Raw genomic sequence first — 19,401 nt, 5'->3', positions numbered from 1 at the left:
CCTGTTCAGCCTTCCTCGTTCTAATAATGGAAGCTCAGTCCTTCCCCTTGCTCAGACTAAAGTATATCGGTCTGACTCTTTGACGTCCGAATTCCTTCTGTCAACAAATCTTGCTGCCTCTTCCGTGAACATATGGAGAGCCAGCCACTTCTCTTACGTAGGCAGCCTTTCGGTAGGTAACCCTTTAGAGGATGCCTGCTGTACCTAACCCCTTTTCCTCTTTTCATCCTTGACCCCTGTGGACTCTTGTTCTAGTTTACTTCCTGTTGCTCTGATTAAACACTCTGACCCAAAGCAGCAGCCTCGGGGAGGAAAGGGTTTCTTTCAGCTTGCAGTTTCCAGAGAACCATTTGTCCCTGAGAATCCAGAACGAGCACTCAAGGCAGGAACCTGAAGCAGAAACCGTAGAGGAACGCTACTTACTGTTTTGCCCTCTGACTCCTGCTCAGCTAGCTTTCTTCTAGAGCCCTAGCCCACCTGCCTAGGGATGGTGCCACTCATGGTGGACTGGGTCTTCTACATCATCCATCAAGCAAAGCAGTCTTTCACAGACGCGGTCCCGGGCCAGTCTGAGTGAGGCAGTTCTTTGGTGGAGGTTCCTTGGGTGACTCTCGGTTGTGTCTAGTGGACGATAAAACCTAACCAGCACAACTGCCCTCCCCTAGCAGTCAGTGGCCCTTAGAAAGTGGAGACTGAAGCCCTTGTTACTTCAGCCCCACCTGTTTACTCTAGCTCTAGGGGTCAGTGGGCACGTACTGGCCCTTCTCTGCTGGCGCCTTCCCTTCTGAACCTCCTCTCACCTTCCAGGCCTTTGTTCGGATCTCAATTCCGAGTTATTTTCTTTGATCACTCTTTTTGATAACTGCAAATTCACCCCTTCGTTGCCATTATTCTCCATTTCCTGCTTTCCCCATCTTACCTTTCCTTTTTCCTGTGGCACTTTGTAATATGCTACCTACCCACTTTTCTGATTTGCCAGGCTTATTGTGCCCCCTCCCCACAGACTGCAAGGGGCAGGAGTCTTTGCATTATTCATTGGTGTTCTACAAGTACACTTAAAAAAAGTTGACTGCGTGAATGGGTGTATAATATAGTGTTCTTACAAAGGAACCTCCCTTTTAGAAGTAGGGCAGGAAGGGAAGAGCAGTGCCATGTTGAGGGATGCTTCCTGCTAGTCTTTGTGCAATACACAAAAGCATGGTTTTCAGTCGGCTTACTGGGGTACCTTCATTTTTAAAATTTTATTTATTTTGTCTTTGTGTGTATGAGTGTTCACTTGCATGTGTCTGTGTGTACTATATATATGCCTGGTGCCCAAGAAGCGTGTTAAAAGAGGGCGTTGGATCCCCTGGAACTGACGTTACAGGTGGTTGTGAACCACGACGCAGGTACTGAGAACTGAACCCACGTCCTCTGCTAGAGCCACAAGTGCTTTTAAGAGATAGCGGCCGGGCGGTGGTGGCGCACGCCTTTAATCCCAGCACTTGGGAGGCAGAGCCAGGCGGATCTCTGTGAGTTCGAGGCCAGCCTGGGCTACCACGTGAGTTCCAGGACAGGCGCAAAGCTACATAGAGAAACCCTGTCTCGAAAAACCAAAAAAAAAAAAAAAAAGAGATAGCTCTGTGCTATCTCTCCAGCTCCAGTTTTTGGACCCCAGTTGTTTTGAAGTGTAATTTACATTCTAGAAAATATATGCAATTCACTGATTTATAGTAAATTTCCTAAGTTATACATTTATCACTTCAAAAATTTCCTTTTTGTTCATTTAATATGCAGTTCTTAGCTCTCACCCCACATTCCTAATTTTACCAGATTTTTTTCCCCCTCCACTAATTGCCAGAACAGTTCATGTAACAACACTCATAGTCTGGGGTTCTTTTTTTTTTTTTTGGTTTTTCGAGACAGGGTTTATCTGTGTAGTTTTGCGCCTTTCCTGGAACTCACTTGGTAGTCCAGGCTGGCCTCGAACTCACAGAGATCCGCCTGGCTCTGCCTCCCGAGTGCTGGGATTAAAGGCGTGCGCCACCACCGCCCGGCAGTCTGGGGTTCTTAAGCACTGTAAATATAGGGGCTGGAGAGTTGGCTCAGCAGGAAAGAGTGCTTGATGATCTTGTAGAGGATTGGAGTTGGGTTCCTAGTCCCCACATCTGGTGACTGACAACTATCGGTTGCTCTAGCTGCAAGGGAGCCAGTGCCCTCTTCTTGCTTCTGTGGACAACCCCTCAACACATGCACATACATACCCATAAAATGAAAACAAAGCTTTTCTTAAAAAGAGAATAATTATCCATTTAAACATGAGCTTAAATTCTTTGATGTAGGAAGTAGAAGTGAACATGAGTGACGACTCAGGTTGGGTGTGCTCTGCTCTTTGTCACTCATAGCCTCCTCCCCACCTCAGTCTCTTCATCCATGAAATGGGCTAATAATGATAATTGGCTTGTAGAGTTGTTGTGACGATTATAAATAATGAGATCATACTATTATGCACAGAAGCTGCCATGTGTCGAGAACTCAGTAAACTTTAGTTAACGTGATTAATCTTCTAGTGTAGGCCCAGAATACATGGGCGAAGTGTCTTTGCAGAGAGAGTAAATTTGAATCAGATTTTGTATCTGAAGTTTGCATGAAGTACAACCATGCTTCTTAGTTTTTAAACAGACAAACAAACAAACTGTATACACACACACACACACACACACGTATATGTGTATGTGACTATAGGTTGATTGTAAAAAGCAAGTTGATTTCCAACAGGGATTATTTTGCAGTGTTTTTATTTGGGGAGATCTGTTAAGCCATTTCCTCTGAATCTTTGTTGTTTGTATTTGACAGGTCTTTGACACCGGGGAGATAATTACCCACTTTTTTTTCTAGAAACCATAGTGACCGTTGTGAATTGTGTCTTACTCTCACTTGAGAACGGCCTTCTTCTAACTGAGCAGGGGAGGGAGAGAGTGAGGGAGGGAGGCATTCAATTTGTCTCTTGTAGCTTGACAAGCCGGAACTAAATTATCCTTAATGAGATCTTTGTCTCTCTCTCTCTCTCTCTCTCTTTTTTTTTTTTTGTTCTTTTCTCTATGTACAGATGCACAAAGCAGGGTCATCAGAAGCCTCTTGATTCAAAAGATGAAAATACTGAGAAGCACTGCCCGGTGACGGTGAACCCCTGGCACATGAAGAAAGCCTTTAAAGTCATGAACGAGCTGAGAAGGTAGTGGCCCTCTAATGACTTTAATGCATATGTAGCCATTAGTCTTTCTCTTTTGTTTTTCACTGTCTACAGGGAATACACGCTTCCCCCTCCATTGTTGCTCTGATACAGGGAACATCCAAAGCTTTTCTGCAAGGTTTTTAAAGGAAGAAAGGGGATCAGAAGTGCAGATGATGGGGCCTCTTCTGTCCAATAGCGTCTAGTCGTGTGTGGCTACTGTGAGTTCAAGCATGGTCTAAGAAAAAGGACACAGTGGCTTTCCAAGGAAAATATTTAATTTCTTTTTCTTTCTTCCCTCCGTCCTTTTTTTTTTTTTTTTTAATGTTTTTGAGAGAAGATCTTATGTATTCCAGGGTGAGGATGTCCTTGAACTCCTGATCTTCCATTTGCCACCTAAGTGCTAGATGACAGGCGTGTGCCACCACCATGCCCTGCTTATAAAATACTTTTTAATCTTTAAAATGCCAGTTGTATGTCAACGTGATAGAATATCAGATATTGTTTATGTGCTTATTCGCGTCTGTGTGTGTTGGGGGCGGTACACGTGGGGCAGTTAGAAGAGAGCCTGTGGGGATCAGTTAGTTCTCTTTTACTGTGTGGGTCACCTCAGGTCTTCATCCTCAGAGCCGTGATGTAGCAAGTCTTTCTCTGTCCCACCAGCCAGCTCCAAAATCACGACACAGAGACTTATTATTAATTATGAAAGCTCGGCCTATAGCTTCGACTTGTTTCTTACTACTCTTATAACTTAGCCCATTTCTATTCATTTATCCTCTGCCTCGTGGCTTTATTACCTTTACTCTGTACTGCCCATGCTACTTTCCTGCTTCCTCCATGTCCGGCTGGTGACTTCATCCTTCTTCTTCCTCCCAGCATCCTCTGTGCCTGGAGATCCTGCCTAGCTATTGGACACTCAGCTTTTTATTAAACCAATCAGAATGACACATCTTCACGGTGTGCAGAAGGGTTGTTCCACAACACCTGGACATTGGGATTTAAACGGAATGTTTTATTGAAATTAATCTTGTTTCTTTTTAAAATTTTTTTTTTTTTTTTTTTTGAGACAGGGTTTCTCTGTGTAGCTTTGCGCCTTTCCTGGAACTCACTTGGTAGCCCAGGCTGGCCTCAAACTCACAGAGATCCGCCTGGCTCTGCCTCCCGAGTGCTGGGATTAAAGGCGTGCGCCACCACCGCCCGGCTCTTTTTAAATTTTTAATATGACTGCTAGAACATAGTCACTTGCATTATATTACCATTGATTAATATTGGTGACAGGCTTCTAATTCCAGCCATAGAGAATGTGGAAAGCTGCTTTTAGACAAGGGAAATACATAACTTGTTTTGGTGATGGTAGTTGTGGTTGTTTGGGGGCAGTGCCTGCCAGTTGCTAAGGTGATTCTCATAGATGGTAATTTGCCACACACATTTGCCACACACTGGACCAGCTTGCTACACCTGAAGTCCTAGCGCTCAACAGTCAGAGGCTGGAGGGTCTCATCTTTAAGCCAGTCTAGCCTCTGTAAAGAGATCTGTTAGGATTCTGCCCCCGAGTCCAGCTGCATGACCGCACACGCGCAGTTCAGGAGCTAAGCAAAGGGTCTTGCGTCTTACATCATCAGTGCGTGCTGGTGATTACATGCTACGTGTGCGAGGCATGGTCAGCGCATGCGTGACATAGCTCTCTGTAAGCCTACCTGCGCGTGTGTACGGGAATCCTTAAAGAGTCGGACACAGACTCCCCCTCATCTCTCTGTTCTCTGCTGCCCCCACTATCTCTATTTTTCTCTCTCTGCTCTCTGCATGTGCTTCTTCACAAGGCCTGGTTCTTTTGTCTTCTTCTCCTCCTAATAAAGCTGATACTGGATTTTGTCCTGGCTCCTGCCTCATGACCTTTCTGCACGGTAACCGCTTATCATTTTTAAAACAACAAGATCTGGTTAAACAAACAAACAAACAACGCCCAACAAACCTTTGATGATAAAGGTGACGTTAAAAACTGATTACATAGGGTTTGGAGAGATGGCTCAGCAGTCAAAAGCTGCTCTAGCAGAGGATCCAGGTTTGGCTCCCAGCACTTGCACTGTGGCTTTGAACAATCCATAACTTCAGTTCCAGGAGATTCAGTGCCATCTTTTGACCCCTTCGGGCATCAGACATGCTGTAGTGCATACATGTACACACAGGCAAAACAATCACACATAAAATAAAACAAATCTTTAAAAAACAACAACAACAACAACTATAAAGACTGGCTTTTAGCAGGGCCACTGTGCACCCTCTCCACACCTCCACCCTCACCTGCCACTCCTGAGGTGCACAGTAGCCTTGGCTTCCTTCTCTGTCTTGGTCTCGGGTTGACCTGGACATGATTCACTACACCGCAGGAACGCAGTACTGACGGCGCCTTCCCCTGAGGCAAATGACTGTGCCGGGCCGAGCTGACGCTCTCAAAAGCCTTTGACTTTGAGTCTTTGTGCTATCCTAGGATAGCCAGGGCCATCCCCGACCTGTTGTGGGCGTGGACCACAGGGCTGGGAAATAGCATCTCCTTGTTCAATGTGTTGCTCTATTTCATGAGAGAGAATGTGACCGGCTGGTAGTTGATGCTGATCTCCAAACAGAGGAGAGCTCTGGGTAGTTGCAGTTGGCTGCTGGTCTGTGACCAGGCTTGCTCGACTGATGTCACTAACCAATAGTATTTTTAGGATGAACAGTCAGGCTGGGGAGATAGAAGACTTAGTAGGTGTAGTACTTGCCGTACAGGGATGAGAACCTGCATTTGGAACCCCGGAGGCCACGTCAGAAGCCTGGAGCGTTAGCACAGGTCTGCACTGCGTCAGAGGCAGAGACGGGGAGAGCCCTGGGGCTCATGGGCTCACAGGTTTAGCCAGTCTGCAAGCTTCACCAAGAGACCCAGTCTCCAGAGAGAAGCGAAGAGCAATTGGAGAGGCTTGGGGTTGACCTTTGGCCTCCACACATTTGCACATACGCACACACAGGCCCGTGCATGTATACACTGACACAGAATGAATTATCGGCACAGCTAGGAAAAGGACAAACTGTGGATGAAGTAAATTCAGGCTTTTATCCTGAAGACTTGTGTAGAAAAGGCTGAGAAGCAAGAAGGCGGACTTGTGTTTTGTGGGTGCATCAGAACCTTAAAAAAATGTCATTCTTGAGCAGTGTGATACTGAAGGCCTTTAATCCCCATTCTGGGGAGGCAAAGGCAGGAGGATCTCTGTGAGTTTAAGGCCAGCCTGGTCTACATAGTGAGTTCCAAGGCTACTGGGTGAGGCTCAGTCTCAAAAAAGAAAAAAAAAAGATGTCTTCATTCCTTACCTTTTATAGCCAATTCATGTAATTCTCTTAAAAATACAGACTAAAGAAACTTGAAAAAGCTTTTTATTGTATAGCTCAAAGTGCCCAATTACTTCCTGTCCTTGCTTCAGCTTCCTGTTGCCAGGAAAGGGTAGCCCAGGGTGGTTTCCTGACTTCTGGGAAGGGAGAACTTCCCTGTTCTCACCACTCTGCCTGGCCTCCGTTGGCCTCTAGCCCTGTGGCTCCAGCCTCACTGTGGGAGTGGGAGGGTGGGGAGGAGGGAATCTCAGCTCTGTACACTAGGGATGGTGTCTGAACTTTCCGCTGGTGGAAGCAAAGTCACTTGTGTAGGGTATGGTTGCTCCCGTATCTGTCCCCAGATAGAGGTAGGAGGATGGGAGCTCTGTGCAAGAGATTTAACTGAAGACAGACAGCACACTCCAAATGTGGGTGGTACCATTCTGTGGTACTGGAAAAAGCCATCTGAATGCCAGTATGCCTCCTCTCTGCCTCCTGAACTGCCCAGACGCGAATAAGCCTCTGCCAACCATGCCATCTGCAACATGATGGCCTGGACCCTTAAACTATTACCCAATTAAATCTTTTCTCCCCTGAGTCCCAGGATGCAGACATGGGGCCAGAGACAGAAGTCTTTTGTGGTTTAGCTAATTGCGCAGCTGGGAAAGGGGTGGACCTTAGATGAGGTGGATTAAGGCTTTGTGCTGGCACTGGGTTGGCAAAGGTGAGAAGTCAGAGAAGGACAGAATCCTGGGAGGCTACGAGAGGGGGGTTTGGACCGAATCTTCTGGGCAGTGCTGTTCACTGGTGATTTCTGAGAAACCAAGGTAGGATCAGGGCTTTCGGAGGGACAAGCTGTCAGAGCTGTAAAGGGCTCTTGGACGGCACCGATTCTCCGCTAAGAAATGTGGCCTTTAGCCTCACTTTTCCCCAGGGCAAGTGGAGAGGTGTTGGTTCAGAAGGTGTTGTCACGATCAAGCAGTGGGTCCTCACAACAGTGGGTCCTCACGCACGGTTTACTATGTGCTGCACATGGAGGGGTGTAGGAGGAGGCAAGGAAGTATGGGGCGTTGCTGGTACCTTCTTCCTTTGGGGGCAGGGTCTCACTTCCTGGCCTTGGCTGGTCTGGAACTTACTATGTAGATCAGGCTGACCTCTAACAAGAGATTCCCTTGCCTCTGCCACCCCAGTGCTGGGATTAAAGGCCTTTGTTATCTGCCCAGCCTTTTCTCACCCCGCCCCTGGAGATGGGTCTTATGTATCCCTGGTCTCCTTGAACTCACTATATAGCTAAGGATGACTGAACTCCTCCTCACCCTTCTGCCTGTACCTCCAAGTCCTAGAGTTACAGGTGTACCCTTCCATACCCAGTTCTCAGAACTTTGAGAAATGTAGATTACCAGTTTTTGAGAGATTTAAGAACTGTAATAAAAAGGGCAGCATTTTATCTTTAAAAGAAATTAAAGACACACAATTTATTTCTAGGATATCTGACTCTACCTGAGCTTACAAAATTTGCAGTGATTCTTACTGGGGTGTGGGCAGTAGGCAGGCAGTCTCCTAGTTTTATGTACAAGGAATACAATTTTGACCCTCAAATTATATTTAGGGGCTGAAAGTGTTCTGTAAGGATAAACTGTGATTTCACCTCCATGTCTTACACAATCCCTACAGACGTGGTTATTCCCCAGTAGTAGTGGTTTTTATGTTGTGGAACACGAACGAACGAACTGGAATCTTTCTCCTAAAGCAATGATCGTCACTCCCCTCCCCCACTGTACCCCAGGATCGACACAGCATGAACCCAACTTCCTCCTAGGAGTCTGTTATCTGGGTTGCACCTTTGAACAGTCGAACTGTGGCAATTCCTATGTGGTTGTTCACACTTTGTTACTTAGAGGCCAAGGCAAGTGGATTGAACAGTGAACTCAAGTAAGGCTGCCTTTCTCTCAGTATTTTTAATGAGATTTTAGAAAAAATCATATAGGCTGTGACTGTTTCTGTCCTAGTATTTTTTATATGGTAGGATGTTCTCAGGACCTTTTGGTTCTGCACACTGTAGTGGAATACAAGATCTGTCTTGAAGGACAGAGCAGTCAGGAAGCCCTTCAGTTCTTCCAGATGTATTTATGTAAGAAAGATTAAGAGACAGCCTGGAGTACGGGCAGAATTAACCAGCAGTATTCTGTAGGGTCTCGTAAGCACTGGTGGTTGATTTCTTTTTAATGGGCTTTATTGAGCAGGGAGAGGATCATTAAACTCTTCTAGAATGTGAAGAATGGACAGTTGGAAATGACTTCACTGAAACAACCTTCTTTCTTTGCTCCCTCTCTGAGGTGCTGGAAACCCACGGGGCATGGATTACCTGCCACACTGCCTGTGTTCTGCAGACTCTACCTGTAGCAAGTCTCACCCACATACTCCAGACTCTCCGTCTCCTGGCTTTGCTGTTTCCCCTCGGAGAGGCAGCAGCCTCCTCTGCTCCTCACCTTTCCCATGCTTTTCCTTTCTCTAGTATTTCCTGTTACTGCATTCAGAAATAAATCACCTTCTCCTTAAGAGTGACCAAGCCTCTCTGCAAGTCCCTGAATCTGAAGACGTCCCTTCCCTACAGACACGGAGTTCATGCCTTCCCCGGGGTCTCTTTGTGGCTCTGCTAAGTTTTCACTGTCCGAAGTCTGTCGGAAAGGAATGATAGATTGTCTATTCTGGGACCCATAACTAGTCTAAAGCGGGTTCTAAATCGTTGGCTGTGACTGGCTTTCCTCTAAGTTCCCTGCTGGACTGCTGCCTCTGCCTGTGTGTTTGAAAGTCTCAGGAGGGGTAAATCTCCTGAGGGGTTGAACACTCCCAGAGCTTTTAGCACACCGCTGAGTCTTGTCAAGCCCAGGACCTACATTTTTCTTAAGTTTAGCTATAACAGGAATTCGCAGATGTCACCTGCCGGCATGGCTTTAAGAAAAAAAGGGGAGATAATGGTGACATGTGTTATACGTGCTCGCTTGCTCTTTGAGATCACTGACATTTTAGCCAGAGTGTATCTGCCTTGTCTACTAACGGACATTGTCAATCTTAGATTTGGTTAAATCTGACTAATTAAAATCCTTGGGGACTCTGACCAGGGTCTCATTGCAGCTCTGCTAATTTTTCTGAAGTCTATCTGAAAATAATGATAGATTTTTTTTTTTTTCTATTCTGGGACCCACAACCAGTTTAATGTAGGTTCTAAACCGTTGCATTGGCGATAACCAGATTTCCTCTAAGTTCCCTGGTTGAACTCGAGGCTGGGGAAATAGTTCAGTCAGCTAAGTGCTGAGGATGGAGTCTGATCCCCGTAGGCCACATAAAGAAGCCAGCCTAGGGGTGTGTGCCTGTAATCGCAGTGCTGGGGAGGTGTGGTGGGTCTTTAGGGCTCACGGCTAGCTAGCCTTGATGAGCTCCAGGCCGGTGAGAGATCCGTCTTCTCCCCAAATCAATGTGTATGGTACCAGAATGATACCTGAGGCTGCGCTCTGACCTGTACACATACATACGAACACACAGATGGGGATGCAGACACACACAGACAGACACACAGACACACAGACACACATACACCTCATGCACAGATGCACACAACTGCACCCACATAGGCAGGCATATACCAACAGCTCACCTCCCCATTCCACCTCCCTAGTGCCCAATAGCCAACAGTGGATCACGGGACCATGTCCTGGTCAGGACCACCCCCTCACCCCCGAACCCACCCTCTGCTTCCCTTCCTGACCAATTTTTAATTTCCTGGGCTTCTTTCCCTGTGCCTCTTTCTTCTGACCTTGTGCTCTTGCTTCTCTGACGCCTGACCCTGCTCTCTCTGGTGCTTAAGCTCCCCAGACGTGGGCAGGCATGGATTCTGGCCGACAGCTTTTCTCACCAGCCTGGCGTCTCGGGGGTCATTCTGACTTGCTCCACGTGGCAGGCGGTGCCTCTAGACTTTCCCTGGTACCTGGGGGGGGGGGGGGGGGGGGACAGACTCCTGTCCCTTTCCTGTGCTCCTGCTTCCAGTCACAAGTAATTTTTTTTTCATATGACAGTTAATTATTTTTGATATCTCCCAGTTGGATGGTACTTTAAGACACACTGCATTTTAAAAGCAGCGATAGGTTTCCTGCTCCTAGGAATTAATTCATTTTCTATCACAGAACCAAATGGTGTCTTAATGTATTCAGGCAGGTTTCATCATTTTCAAAGTTTTTTTTTTTTTTTTCCTTTTCCAAGAAAGACCAATTTTTATGATGTTGTTTCATTTGGAGCAGTGGTTCTCAACATTCCTGTGTGACCCTTATTTAATACAGTTCCTCTTGGTGTGGTGACCCTCAACCATAAAATTATTTCTGTTGCTACTTCATCGCTATAACTTTGCTGCTGTTATGAATCATAATATAAATACCTGCTATTCCACCCCTGTGGGGTTTCGACGCACAGGTTGAAAACCACTGATTTAGATGATTAAATTCTCCCCTCCCCAGTGTCCTTTGCATTTTACATGAGATCTCTTAATCTCCATCGTCCCTTTCTGGCTTTGACTTGTTTTCGGAAGTGTTTTCTTAGTTGGGGTTTGGCCTCTTTCTTCCTAGACATCACTGGCTTTCTCTCTGTCACAGCCTCCCCCGAGTCTCTGTGTATCTCTTATATCTCTTATATTCTGGCAGTACCGGCCTTTCACTGACCTTGAAATCCTCCTGCCTCCACCTCCCAGGTGCTGGTGTTACAGGTGTGAGTCACCATGCGGGTTTTGGTTTTTGTTTTTTATCACGATCTATTTCCTCGTGTGCCTCCCCACTCACCTGTAAAGTCCCGGCTGTCACGACACTGTCTTTCTGGTGAGAAGCTGACAGTCCGTGGCATCTCGTCAGCACCACTGGAGTGGCCGAGGGACGAATGGATGCAGTTTACGGTCAATAACAATTTTATTTCATTATTTTGAAGTCTGCAGTCCATTTTCTTATTAGATTTCAAATAATAGGGACATAAGCCGGGAAGTCTAAGAGACAGAGCATGAGCCACTAAAAATGTCTTATTTTTATTGCCGGACTTCCCATTCTCAGCTCTCTATATGCCCAAGCTTGTAAGAAAGCACCTGTAGGAAGAGTTGAGGGGATTGGGGCCGGAGAGATGGCTGAATTGGCATTCAGAGTGTTTGCAGGGCTTACTGAAGAGCCCTGTGGGTCCTGCACCCACACAGGCAGCTCACAACTGCTCTGACTCCAGTTCCAGGGGATCTGACACCTTCTTCTGGCCTCCACGGGCTCCTGCACACCCATGGAATCTACTCACACAGATACGTATACACACATGAGCACACATATGCACAGGAGGAGTACATTCACACAGACGACAGACAGACACACATGAACACAAAGAGGCATACAATCAGACACATGCACACACATGAGTTGTATGCTTATGCACGTGCACACACAAATAATGAAAATGGAAAAAGGAGGAAGAGATGATCAGCTGTGAATGCTGATGTATATTCAGTGCACACGCAACCATACTGATCAAAGGGTTGGTCAGGGTCATGGTTTTAAACTATGTTGTTCCTTGACACAAAAGGATGAAAAAACAGAGGTCTAAAAGCAAGCGTGTCCATGATTTCTAATGTGGCCCAAAGACTTCCCACAACCTCACCCAGGGTGTGCCTGTGTAATATTTTGTTAATGTTTCAGCCTTATTAGTTAACTGACATCAACTAATAAGCCAGTGAGGCCAAGCTCATTATACGGCAACCAGCAGGTGTTATGCCGGAAGGTTTGGATCAATGAGTAATTGTAATTGAAACCGAGCGTAATTAATGATGTGATTTTTGAGGTATTCGGGTGTAATGCTACTTAAGATCCATCTTTAAAGGAGAGCAGTAGGAGAGATTGCTGACACAAGGAAAACAGGATGCCCTTGGCCTGGGTTTGACTGGAGTCTAGATTCCCTGCTCACTGTGGAAAAGCCAGGTTGGCCCCTATGAGGAGACTCTGTCACCCTGCTGACCCCCATCCCCACCCTCCAGACCCTCACTCATATCCATCCTTCTGCCCATTCTTGGGCCCAGTTCCCCACTGTCCTTTGCTGAGGGTAATCTTTCCACAACTCACAGTGTTTTTTTTTTTTTTTTTGTTAGGATTGACTTGCTCCTTTCTGATGGAGCTAACTCTTGTTTATTTATAGGCAGGCTCACTGTATTGCCCAAGAGGCTGGTCTGGAACTTGTCATCCTCCTGCCTCCCCTTCTTGAGTGTTGGGATTACAGGTGTAAGCTACCACGCTCAGCTTCCCGTGGTATCCTTGTGGTGGTGCTTTCCACTCTGTCTGGTAAAGCCTGTTCTTATGCTGGTTGCCTTAAGGGCAGAGATGGTCTTGAAGTACTTTGCTGAGTGAGTGTATAAACTTTGTATAATTTTCTTGTAAATATTTGTAGAGATGGTCCAGTTGAGTCTTTTATCGGCTATATGTAACACTTAATAACTTCTTGACTAGGGTGTGGTGATGTACATCTGTGACCTTGCACTCGGGAAGCCAAAGCAGGATCATTAAGAGTTCAAGGCTAGCCCTGGCTATAGAGTGATTTTGGTTCCAGCCTGGGCTATCTATTTAAGAGTTCAAGGACAGTTTGTTTTGTTCAAGCTTTAAGAATTCTTGTAAGTACCCTACTTAGGTGATTGTTTGGTGGAGAGGAGGTGCTGGACCCAGCCTCTGTGGGTTTGAATATTGATGTCAGTTCTGGGGGGTGGGATGGGGAGGAGGCTGTAGGCTGTAGGCCTGTGTGTCTGTGGTGCTGAGGATAGACCCTAATTCTCATATATCCCTGAGCTACATCCCTAGCCTGGGCTATTCACTTTTCACCTTGGTTTCCTCAACTTTACATTTTGGGGAATCTGAATGCCGACTACCTTGCTGACTGAAATGTTGGACTGGGCAGGAGAAGGTCTTCCTCAGGCCTCTACTCTTTTCCTGCTGGTTTACCTGTGAGCACTGGTGGTCAGAATACAGAGTGGTTTTAATTGTTGGTGCTGGTGGTAGATTTTGTCATTGTTGTCTACCCGATCGGGGCAATTCCAAATGAGTGCCTTGAATGACTCTCAGATGAGAACTTCTGGATGCCTCCTTCGGTATCGTGAGCCCTTAAGTCAGCGCCGCCCACAAGCCACCCTTTAGTCTAAATAGCCCGGCAGGCTCGTGAAGTATGTATTAGGCCATGGAACGCTGACATATCCGGATCTGGGTTGCTCCCTTTTCTCATCGCTTCTCCTAAACTAAGGAGAGAATAAGGCACGGCACACTTCCCAAGAAGTTTTGGTGTGAGCCCACAGGAGCTAGTTCCTAAGCAAGTGGAAAGTGGCAAGGATTTGCTTAAGCTTCTAAGAACATGCGGCTTGTGAGCCGACAGGAAATTAACAGTAGGCGCCCCTTGATGGAGAGAGGCAGAGGCCTTGAGAGCGAGCGACCTGTGTACTTCATACAGACACGAGTTGATTGCTCATGTATTTGTGGATAGGGTGTGTGCCTGTACCACGGCTGTGCCTGACTTTCACAAGATGAATGCCCCAAGATGGGTTCGGGCTTTGAATCCCTCCTGCTGGTTCTCAAATAACTGTCAGTAATTTTTGTTTGTTTAATTTTTGTTTTGTTTTGTTTGATGAGACGGTGTTTCTCTGTGTAAAAACCCTGGCTGTCCCGGAACTCACTTTGTTTACTAGGCTGGCCTCAAACTCACAGAGATCCGCCTGCCTCTGAATCCTGATTGCTGGGATCACAGGCATGCACCACCACCACCCCCTGGCTTAGTAACTTTTTTTTAATTACACAGAGAATGTAGTAATCATGTAAGCACCTGAAACCCACTCACCACACATTTTAAAGGGTATTAAAGTAGCTGTTTTAGAAATGTAAGTATAATTATGGTAGCTGAAGAATGGTTTGTTTTAAGGTTACAAAATGCTTTTCAGTTTTGTTACTGGTAATACATTTTGGTGAGTACTAATACATTATATGGTGGTCCAGGTTAAGCTTTGCATGCCCAAATGCTTTATAAACAGCCAGTGTAATTGAAGATAATTTCACCTTTGTATGGGGACCCCGGGTCATGTCCAATATCTTTTTTAATTTGGCAGGAGGGGCGTATTGGGCTCAGGTTGCTCGTCCTCTTCCTCATGCGTCTCTACTGACCCTGTTCTCACTGAGCTGTGTCTTGTTAAAAGAGCCATGCTGGTCTTCCTGCCCAACTCCCTGTAGGGTGAGAAATCAGTAATCAAGTTTGGACAGATCTCTGTAATAAGGACAGGCCCTGGCACAGTGGCCCTTTTTTTTTTTTTTTTTTTTTTTTTTTTTAATTTAGCATCTTGTTTTCTGTGTCCTTATGTCTAGGGATTCTGTTAGAAGGGAAGAGATTTCCTTAACCTAGACAAGACCTAAAATTTTATTTTATTTTATTTTATTTTTTTTTTTTACAGCGACAGTTTCGTATAGGATATTGACTCATTTTATCATTGGAGGCATTTACATTTTCTTTTTCTCCCCGGGAACAGTCAGAACTTGCTGTGCGATGTCACGATTGTGGCGGAAGACATGGAAATCCCTGCTCACAGAGTGGTGCTGGCGGCCTGCAGCCCTTACTTCCACGCCATGTTTACAGGTACGGGGGGTGCTGGAGGTTTTCACGTGTACTTGGACCCGAGGCGGTTCCATGCTAACCTTTGTTTTTGGCGTTTGGGTTTTATGAAATGAGGAATCATAAAGGAAGTGCCTCAATCCACTGTGAATTCCCTCTCCCCGTCAGTCAACACGTCCATACTGTGATTAGTCGTGTGTGCCCAGCCTTGCCGCTGCAGGTTTACATTGACATATATTCCCTCAGTTTGCCTTCCTGCCACTTACAGCAGCATTGGGGGCCCTTAAATTATTATTGGTTGGTTTGTGTGTGTGTGTGTGTGTGTGTGTGTATGCTAAAGGAAAGGCATTTTTACCATTTTATATTTTATATTTCCAAATGGTTTTCACATTTGCCTTACCCACTATTTATAGTAAACTAAAGTGTTGTCTTAATCACTTATTTTGGAAATCTGAGAAAAAGGCTGATGTTTCTACAAGCTTAGGTTTTACTTTGGCAATGTATGAACATGCAGAGAATGCTGTTAGCTCTTTTGGAAAAGAACTAATGTATGCCAGTTATGCTTGAAGCCTCATTAAAAACAAAACAAAAAGCAGCATAGAGCTGGGGGTGGAGCTCAGTGGTACAGCACTTCTCTAGTGTGTACAGACCCTGGGTTCAGTCCTCAGCATAGCCAGAGGTGAAGGAAGAGAGGGGAAATGGGAGGGGATATGGATAGTTCTCTTACAAAGGACACCTAAAATCGTGGATAGGTCCAAACCTTATGTAAACTGAATATTTTTATATATGCATGTGTACCTGTAAAGTTTAGCTTATAAATTTGGCAAATTAAAGAGTAACAATACTATGAGTAAAATGGGATAATGAAAACATGCTCTAATAAGATAGTCAGCGTTAGTTACCATTTTTGTGCTTCGGAGGTATTTTTCAATAAATTGTGAGTGACCTGGACATAAGCCCTGTGATACCGTGATAGTCGTTTGATACTCCAGCTAGCTACGAGTGACCGATGGGGTAGCCTATACTGTGTGGCTTTGCTGAATAGAGAGATGATTCATGCCCCAGGTGTGACAAAATCAGGATGTCTCTGAGAACAGTGCCTAGTTTAAAACTTAGCAACTTTATTTCTAGAACTTTCCATTTAATATGCTTGACCGTGGTTGACCACGAGTAACCGAAACTGCAAAAACTGACCAGGGGAAACTTAAGTGTAACATTGTACAAAGAAATAAGTTATCTGATGGGTGAGTTTAGTCTTAGTGTCTTGGTACACCAAGTAGAAGGTTCACAGTAGGTATGTCAGAAGATAAACAGATAAAGTTGTGCACACCTTTAATCCCAGCAGTCAGAGGCAGGTGGATCTCTGCACCTTCCAGGCCAGCCTGGTCTATGTGGCAAGTTCTAGGATAGTCAAGGCTATGTCGAGAGACCCTGTCATGGGGTGGGATCAGTGGAGAGGGTGAGGGGGGATGTTCATAGTTTAGAGACTCTTGAGTATCTCCTGTGCCTAACGTCTTGCTAGGTTCTTCAAGAAAGACACACATAGTGTAACTGTGCTTCCTGCTCCAGAGGCTGTTGTGTAGGCGGGGCCATGAGAGGAGCTTAATTTAAATGTAGAAATGTGGTGCTGCCCAGTGATCCAGATGATGGGCCAGCATTGAGACGACATTTCCTGTGATGGCAGCAGACTTTCCCAGGTGAACATGGGCCAGGTAGAGGGACGCACACCGTGTGTCTCAGCAGTGGAGGAGACCAGAGTCTTGTTGCTTTGCTCTTCCTGAGTAGCTTATTCATTGTGAATGGAGGAAGGACAGACAGCAGATGGGTTGTGAGCCAAGTCAGGGAAGTGATAGAGAGGGCGCTGTCAGTCAGGGCTGTGAAATGTGAATACTAATGAGGTAAGGGTGTGAAATGTGAATACTAATGTGCCGGACTTTCACTGTGGTCTCTTGGCTTGTGTCGTATTTACTATTGCGGATGCCGTTCTGGAGAGAGTCTTGGCTTGTGAGAGTCCTCTGGAATGCTGGTCTGGCGGTATTGCAGTAGAGACCTGTGTGCCCTCTGTGTGACCAGCCTTCAGGGGCCACCCACAACCATGCGGGCACCACTGGGTCTTTGGAGATTGACTTGAATAATCTGGGCTTCACTTTTCCCATCTGGAAAATTGGAAGATAATATTGCTCACATTCTGTATTTTTGTAAAGAGTGGATGAGGTCATATATGTGAATTTCTTAGCACTTCTCTTAGCCAGGATAGCTGGCTGTGGTGGTGCACACCTGTAGCCCCAGCAACCGGAAGGCAGAGGAGGCAGGAGAGACGGAGTCCAAGGTCATCCATTGGCTACTTAGTGAATTTGAGGCAAGCCTGGGATACAGGAAATCTTGTTGTTGTTTTAAACAGTGTGTGTGTGTGTGTGTGTGTGTGTGTGTGTGTGTGTGTGTGTGTGTGTGTGGTGTTTACAGTAATTAAAGAAGTCATGGATTTGAGAAGGAATGGGAGGAACAGAGGAAGACTTACAGTATGGAGAGGGAGGGGTGGAAATGACGCACATATAGTATCCATGTATGGAATTCTCAAAAATAACTTTTTAAAAGTTAAACCCCAACCAAAAACCAAGAGAAACTGCCCAGTTAATGCTGGCAGTAAGTTTCACGGTCATCTTAAACTAAGTTTCATGATATTGTATAAGAATAGGAGATTAAGCAAACCTTAGACATCTACAGTTTTCTTCCTTTAAAAAACTATTAGCAGGGCGGTGGTGGCGCACGCCTTTTATCCCAGCACTCAGGAGGCAGATGCAGATGGATCTCTGTGAGTTCGAGGCCAGCCTGGGCTACAGAGTGAGTTCCAGGACAGGCTCCAAAAGCTACACAGAGAAACCTTGTCTCGAAAAAACAAACAAACAAACAAAAAAAACAAAAAACAAAAAAAACAAAAAAAACTATTAGTATATATAAATTTTACAAAATAATGAGTCTCACTGTGACATTTCATACATGCACATGACACACCTCAATCATTTTCACCCTCTAATGCCTACTAATCCCCCTCCCCTCAGCTCCGATGCCTTCTGTAATTATTCCTCCTCACAGCCTCTTTCTTTCTTTTCTTTTGTCCTCCCCCCTCCCTCCCTCCCTCCCTCCCTCCCTCCCTCCCTCCCTCCCTCCCTTCCTTCTCTCGAGATTATGTTTCACATAGCACAATCTGGCTTTGAACTCACCATGTAGCTGAGGTTTCATAGACATTTTCTTTGATAGATTTTTTTTTTATTCTCCATAGAGTAAAAAAAAAAAAAACCATGTATTTATTAACTTAGCCCCACCAGGATGCACAGTAGCATAGACCTATAGTTCCAGCTATGTGAGAGCCTGTGTCTAGGAGTTTGAGATGGGACGGACCATCATAGCAAGGCTGTGAGTCGAGGAAAAACATTTCCACTTTCTTAGTTTTTATGTATATGCACGTGTGTGAGCCTGTGTGAGTTTCTGTACACCGTCTGTGTGTAGGAGCTTGCAGCGGCCAGAAGAGCAGCTGACATCCTCTGGAACTGGAGTTCGGGGTGACTGTGAACTCCCTGACAATGGGTGCTGAGACCCGAATCTGGTCCTGTACAAAAGCAGTGAGCACTCTTCCCCACGGAGCCGCCGCTCCAGTCCAGGCCCTTATTTTTAATCTGCTGTAAACTGTAGGTGTGAATTTCATTCGAAGTATATGATATAAAAAAGAATTCTCCTACTCCTCGTAGTTTCAGGTATTGAATAGAGAAAGAAGGTGATAAATAATTCCACGGCGTAGTTGCAGGTTTTCGTCTTGTGAAGCCCGGGACTATTTACAGCAGGCCAGGTGGTTAGTTATGACTTGAGAAAGAATGGAGCAAATTGGGTTCTTGTGTTTTTAGACTGTTTGTTAGAAATGCAGTTTTTAAAACACTTTTATTTGACAAACCCATTTAGTTTCATTTGGTGATACAGGTTAAAAATTCTCTTTTTAAAAAGATTTGTTTTTAAGTGTGTGTGTGTGTGTGTGTGTGTGTGTGTGTGTGTGTGTGTGTGTGCACTTGAGTGCAGCTACCCTCGGAGGTCAGAAGTCAGAGGTCACGAGTGTTGGATCCACCTAAAGCTAGAGGTACAGGCTGTTGTGAACTGCCTGATGTTGGTGTGAGAACTTGAACCCGGGTCCTCTGGAAGAACAGCAGGTGTTCCTAACC

General features: G+C 45.6%; 1 protein-coding gene across 3 annotated transcripts in view; it reads left to right on the top strand.

The window, feature by feature from the left end:
* Positions 1-19,401, top strand: part of Klhl2 (kelch like family member 2) — a 112,221-nt gene that overhangs the window by 12,828 nt on the left and 79,992 nt on the right. For 2 of the 3 annotated variants that reach the window (XM_052752362.1, XM_052752361.1), the window contains exons 2-3: positions 3,089-3,214; positions 15,111-15,217. In XM_052752362.1, coding sequence (XP_052608322.1) covers positions 3,089-3,214; positions 15,111-15,217 — 233 coding nt within the window. Of the gene's footprint in view, positions 1-3,088; positions 3,215-15,110; positions 15,218-19,401 lie in introns of those variants that run through there. The other variant, XM_052752363.1, reaches the window with a different exon arrangement.

This window comes from Peromyscus californicus, unplaced genomic scaffold (assembly GCF_007827085.1).
Source record: "Peromyscus californicus insignis strain IS unplaced genomic scaffold, ASM782708v3 Scaffold_23__1_contigs__length_62951481, whole genome shotgun sequence".
Taxonomy (NCBI): Eukaryota; Metazoa; Chordata; class Mammalia; order Rodentia; family Cricetidae; genus Peromyscus; species Peromyscus californicus.
Note: the sequence above shows the minus strand (reverse complement) of the source record. Positions and strands in the feature narration are given on the sequence as shown.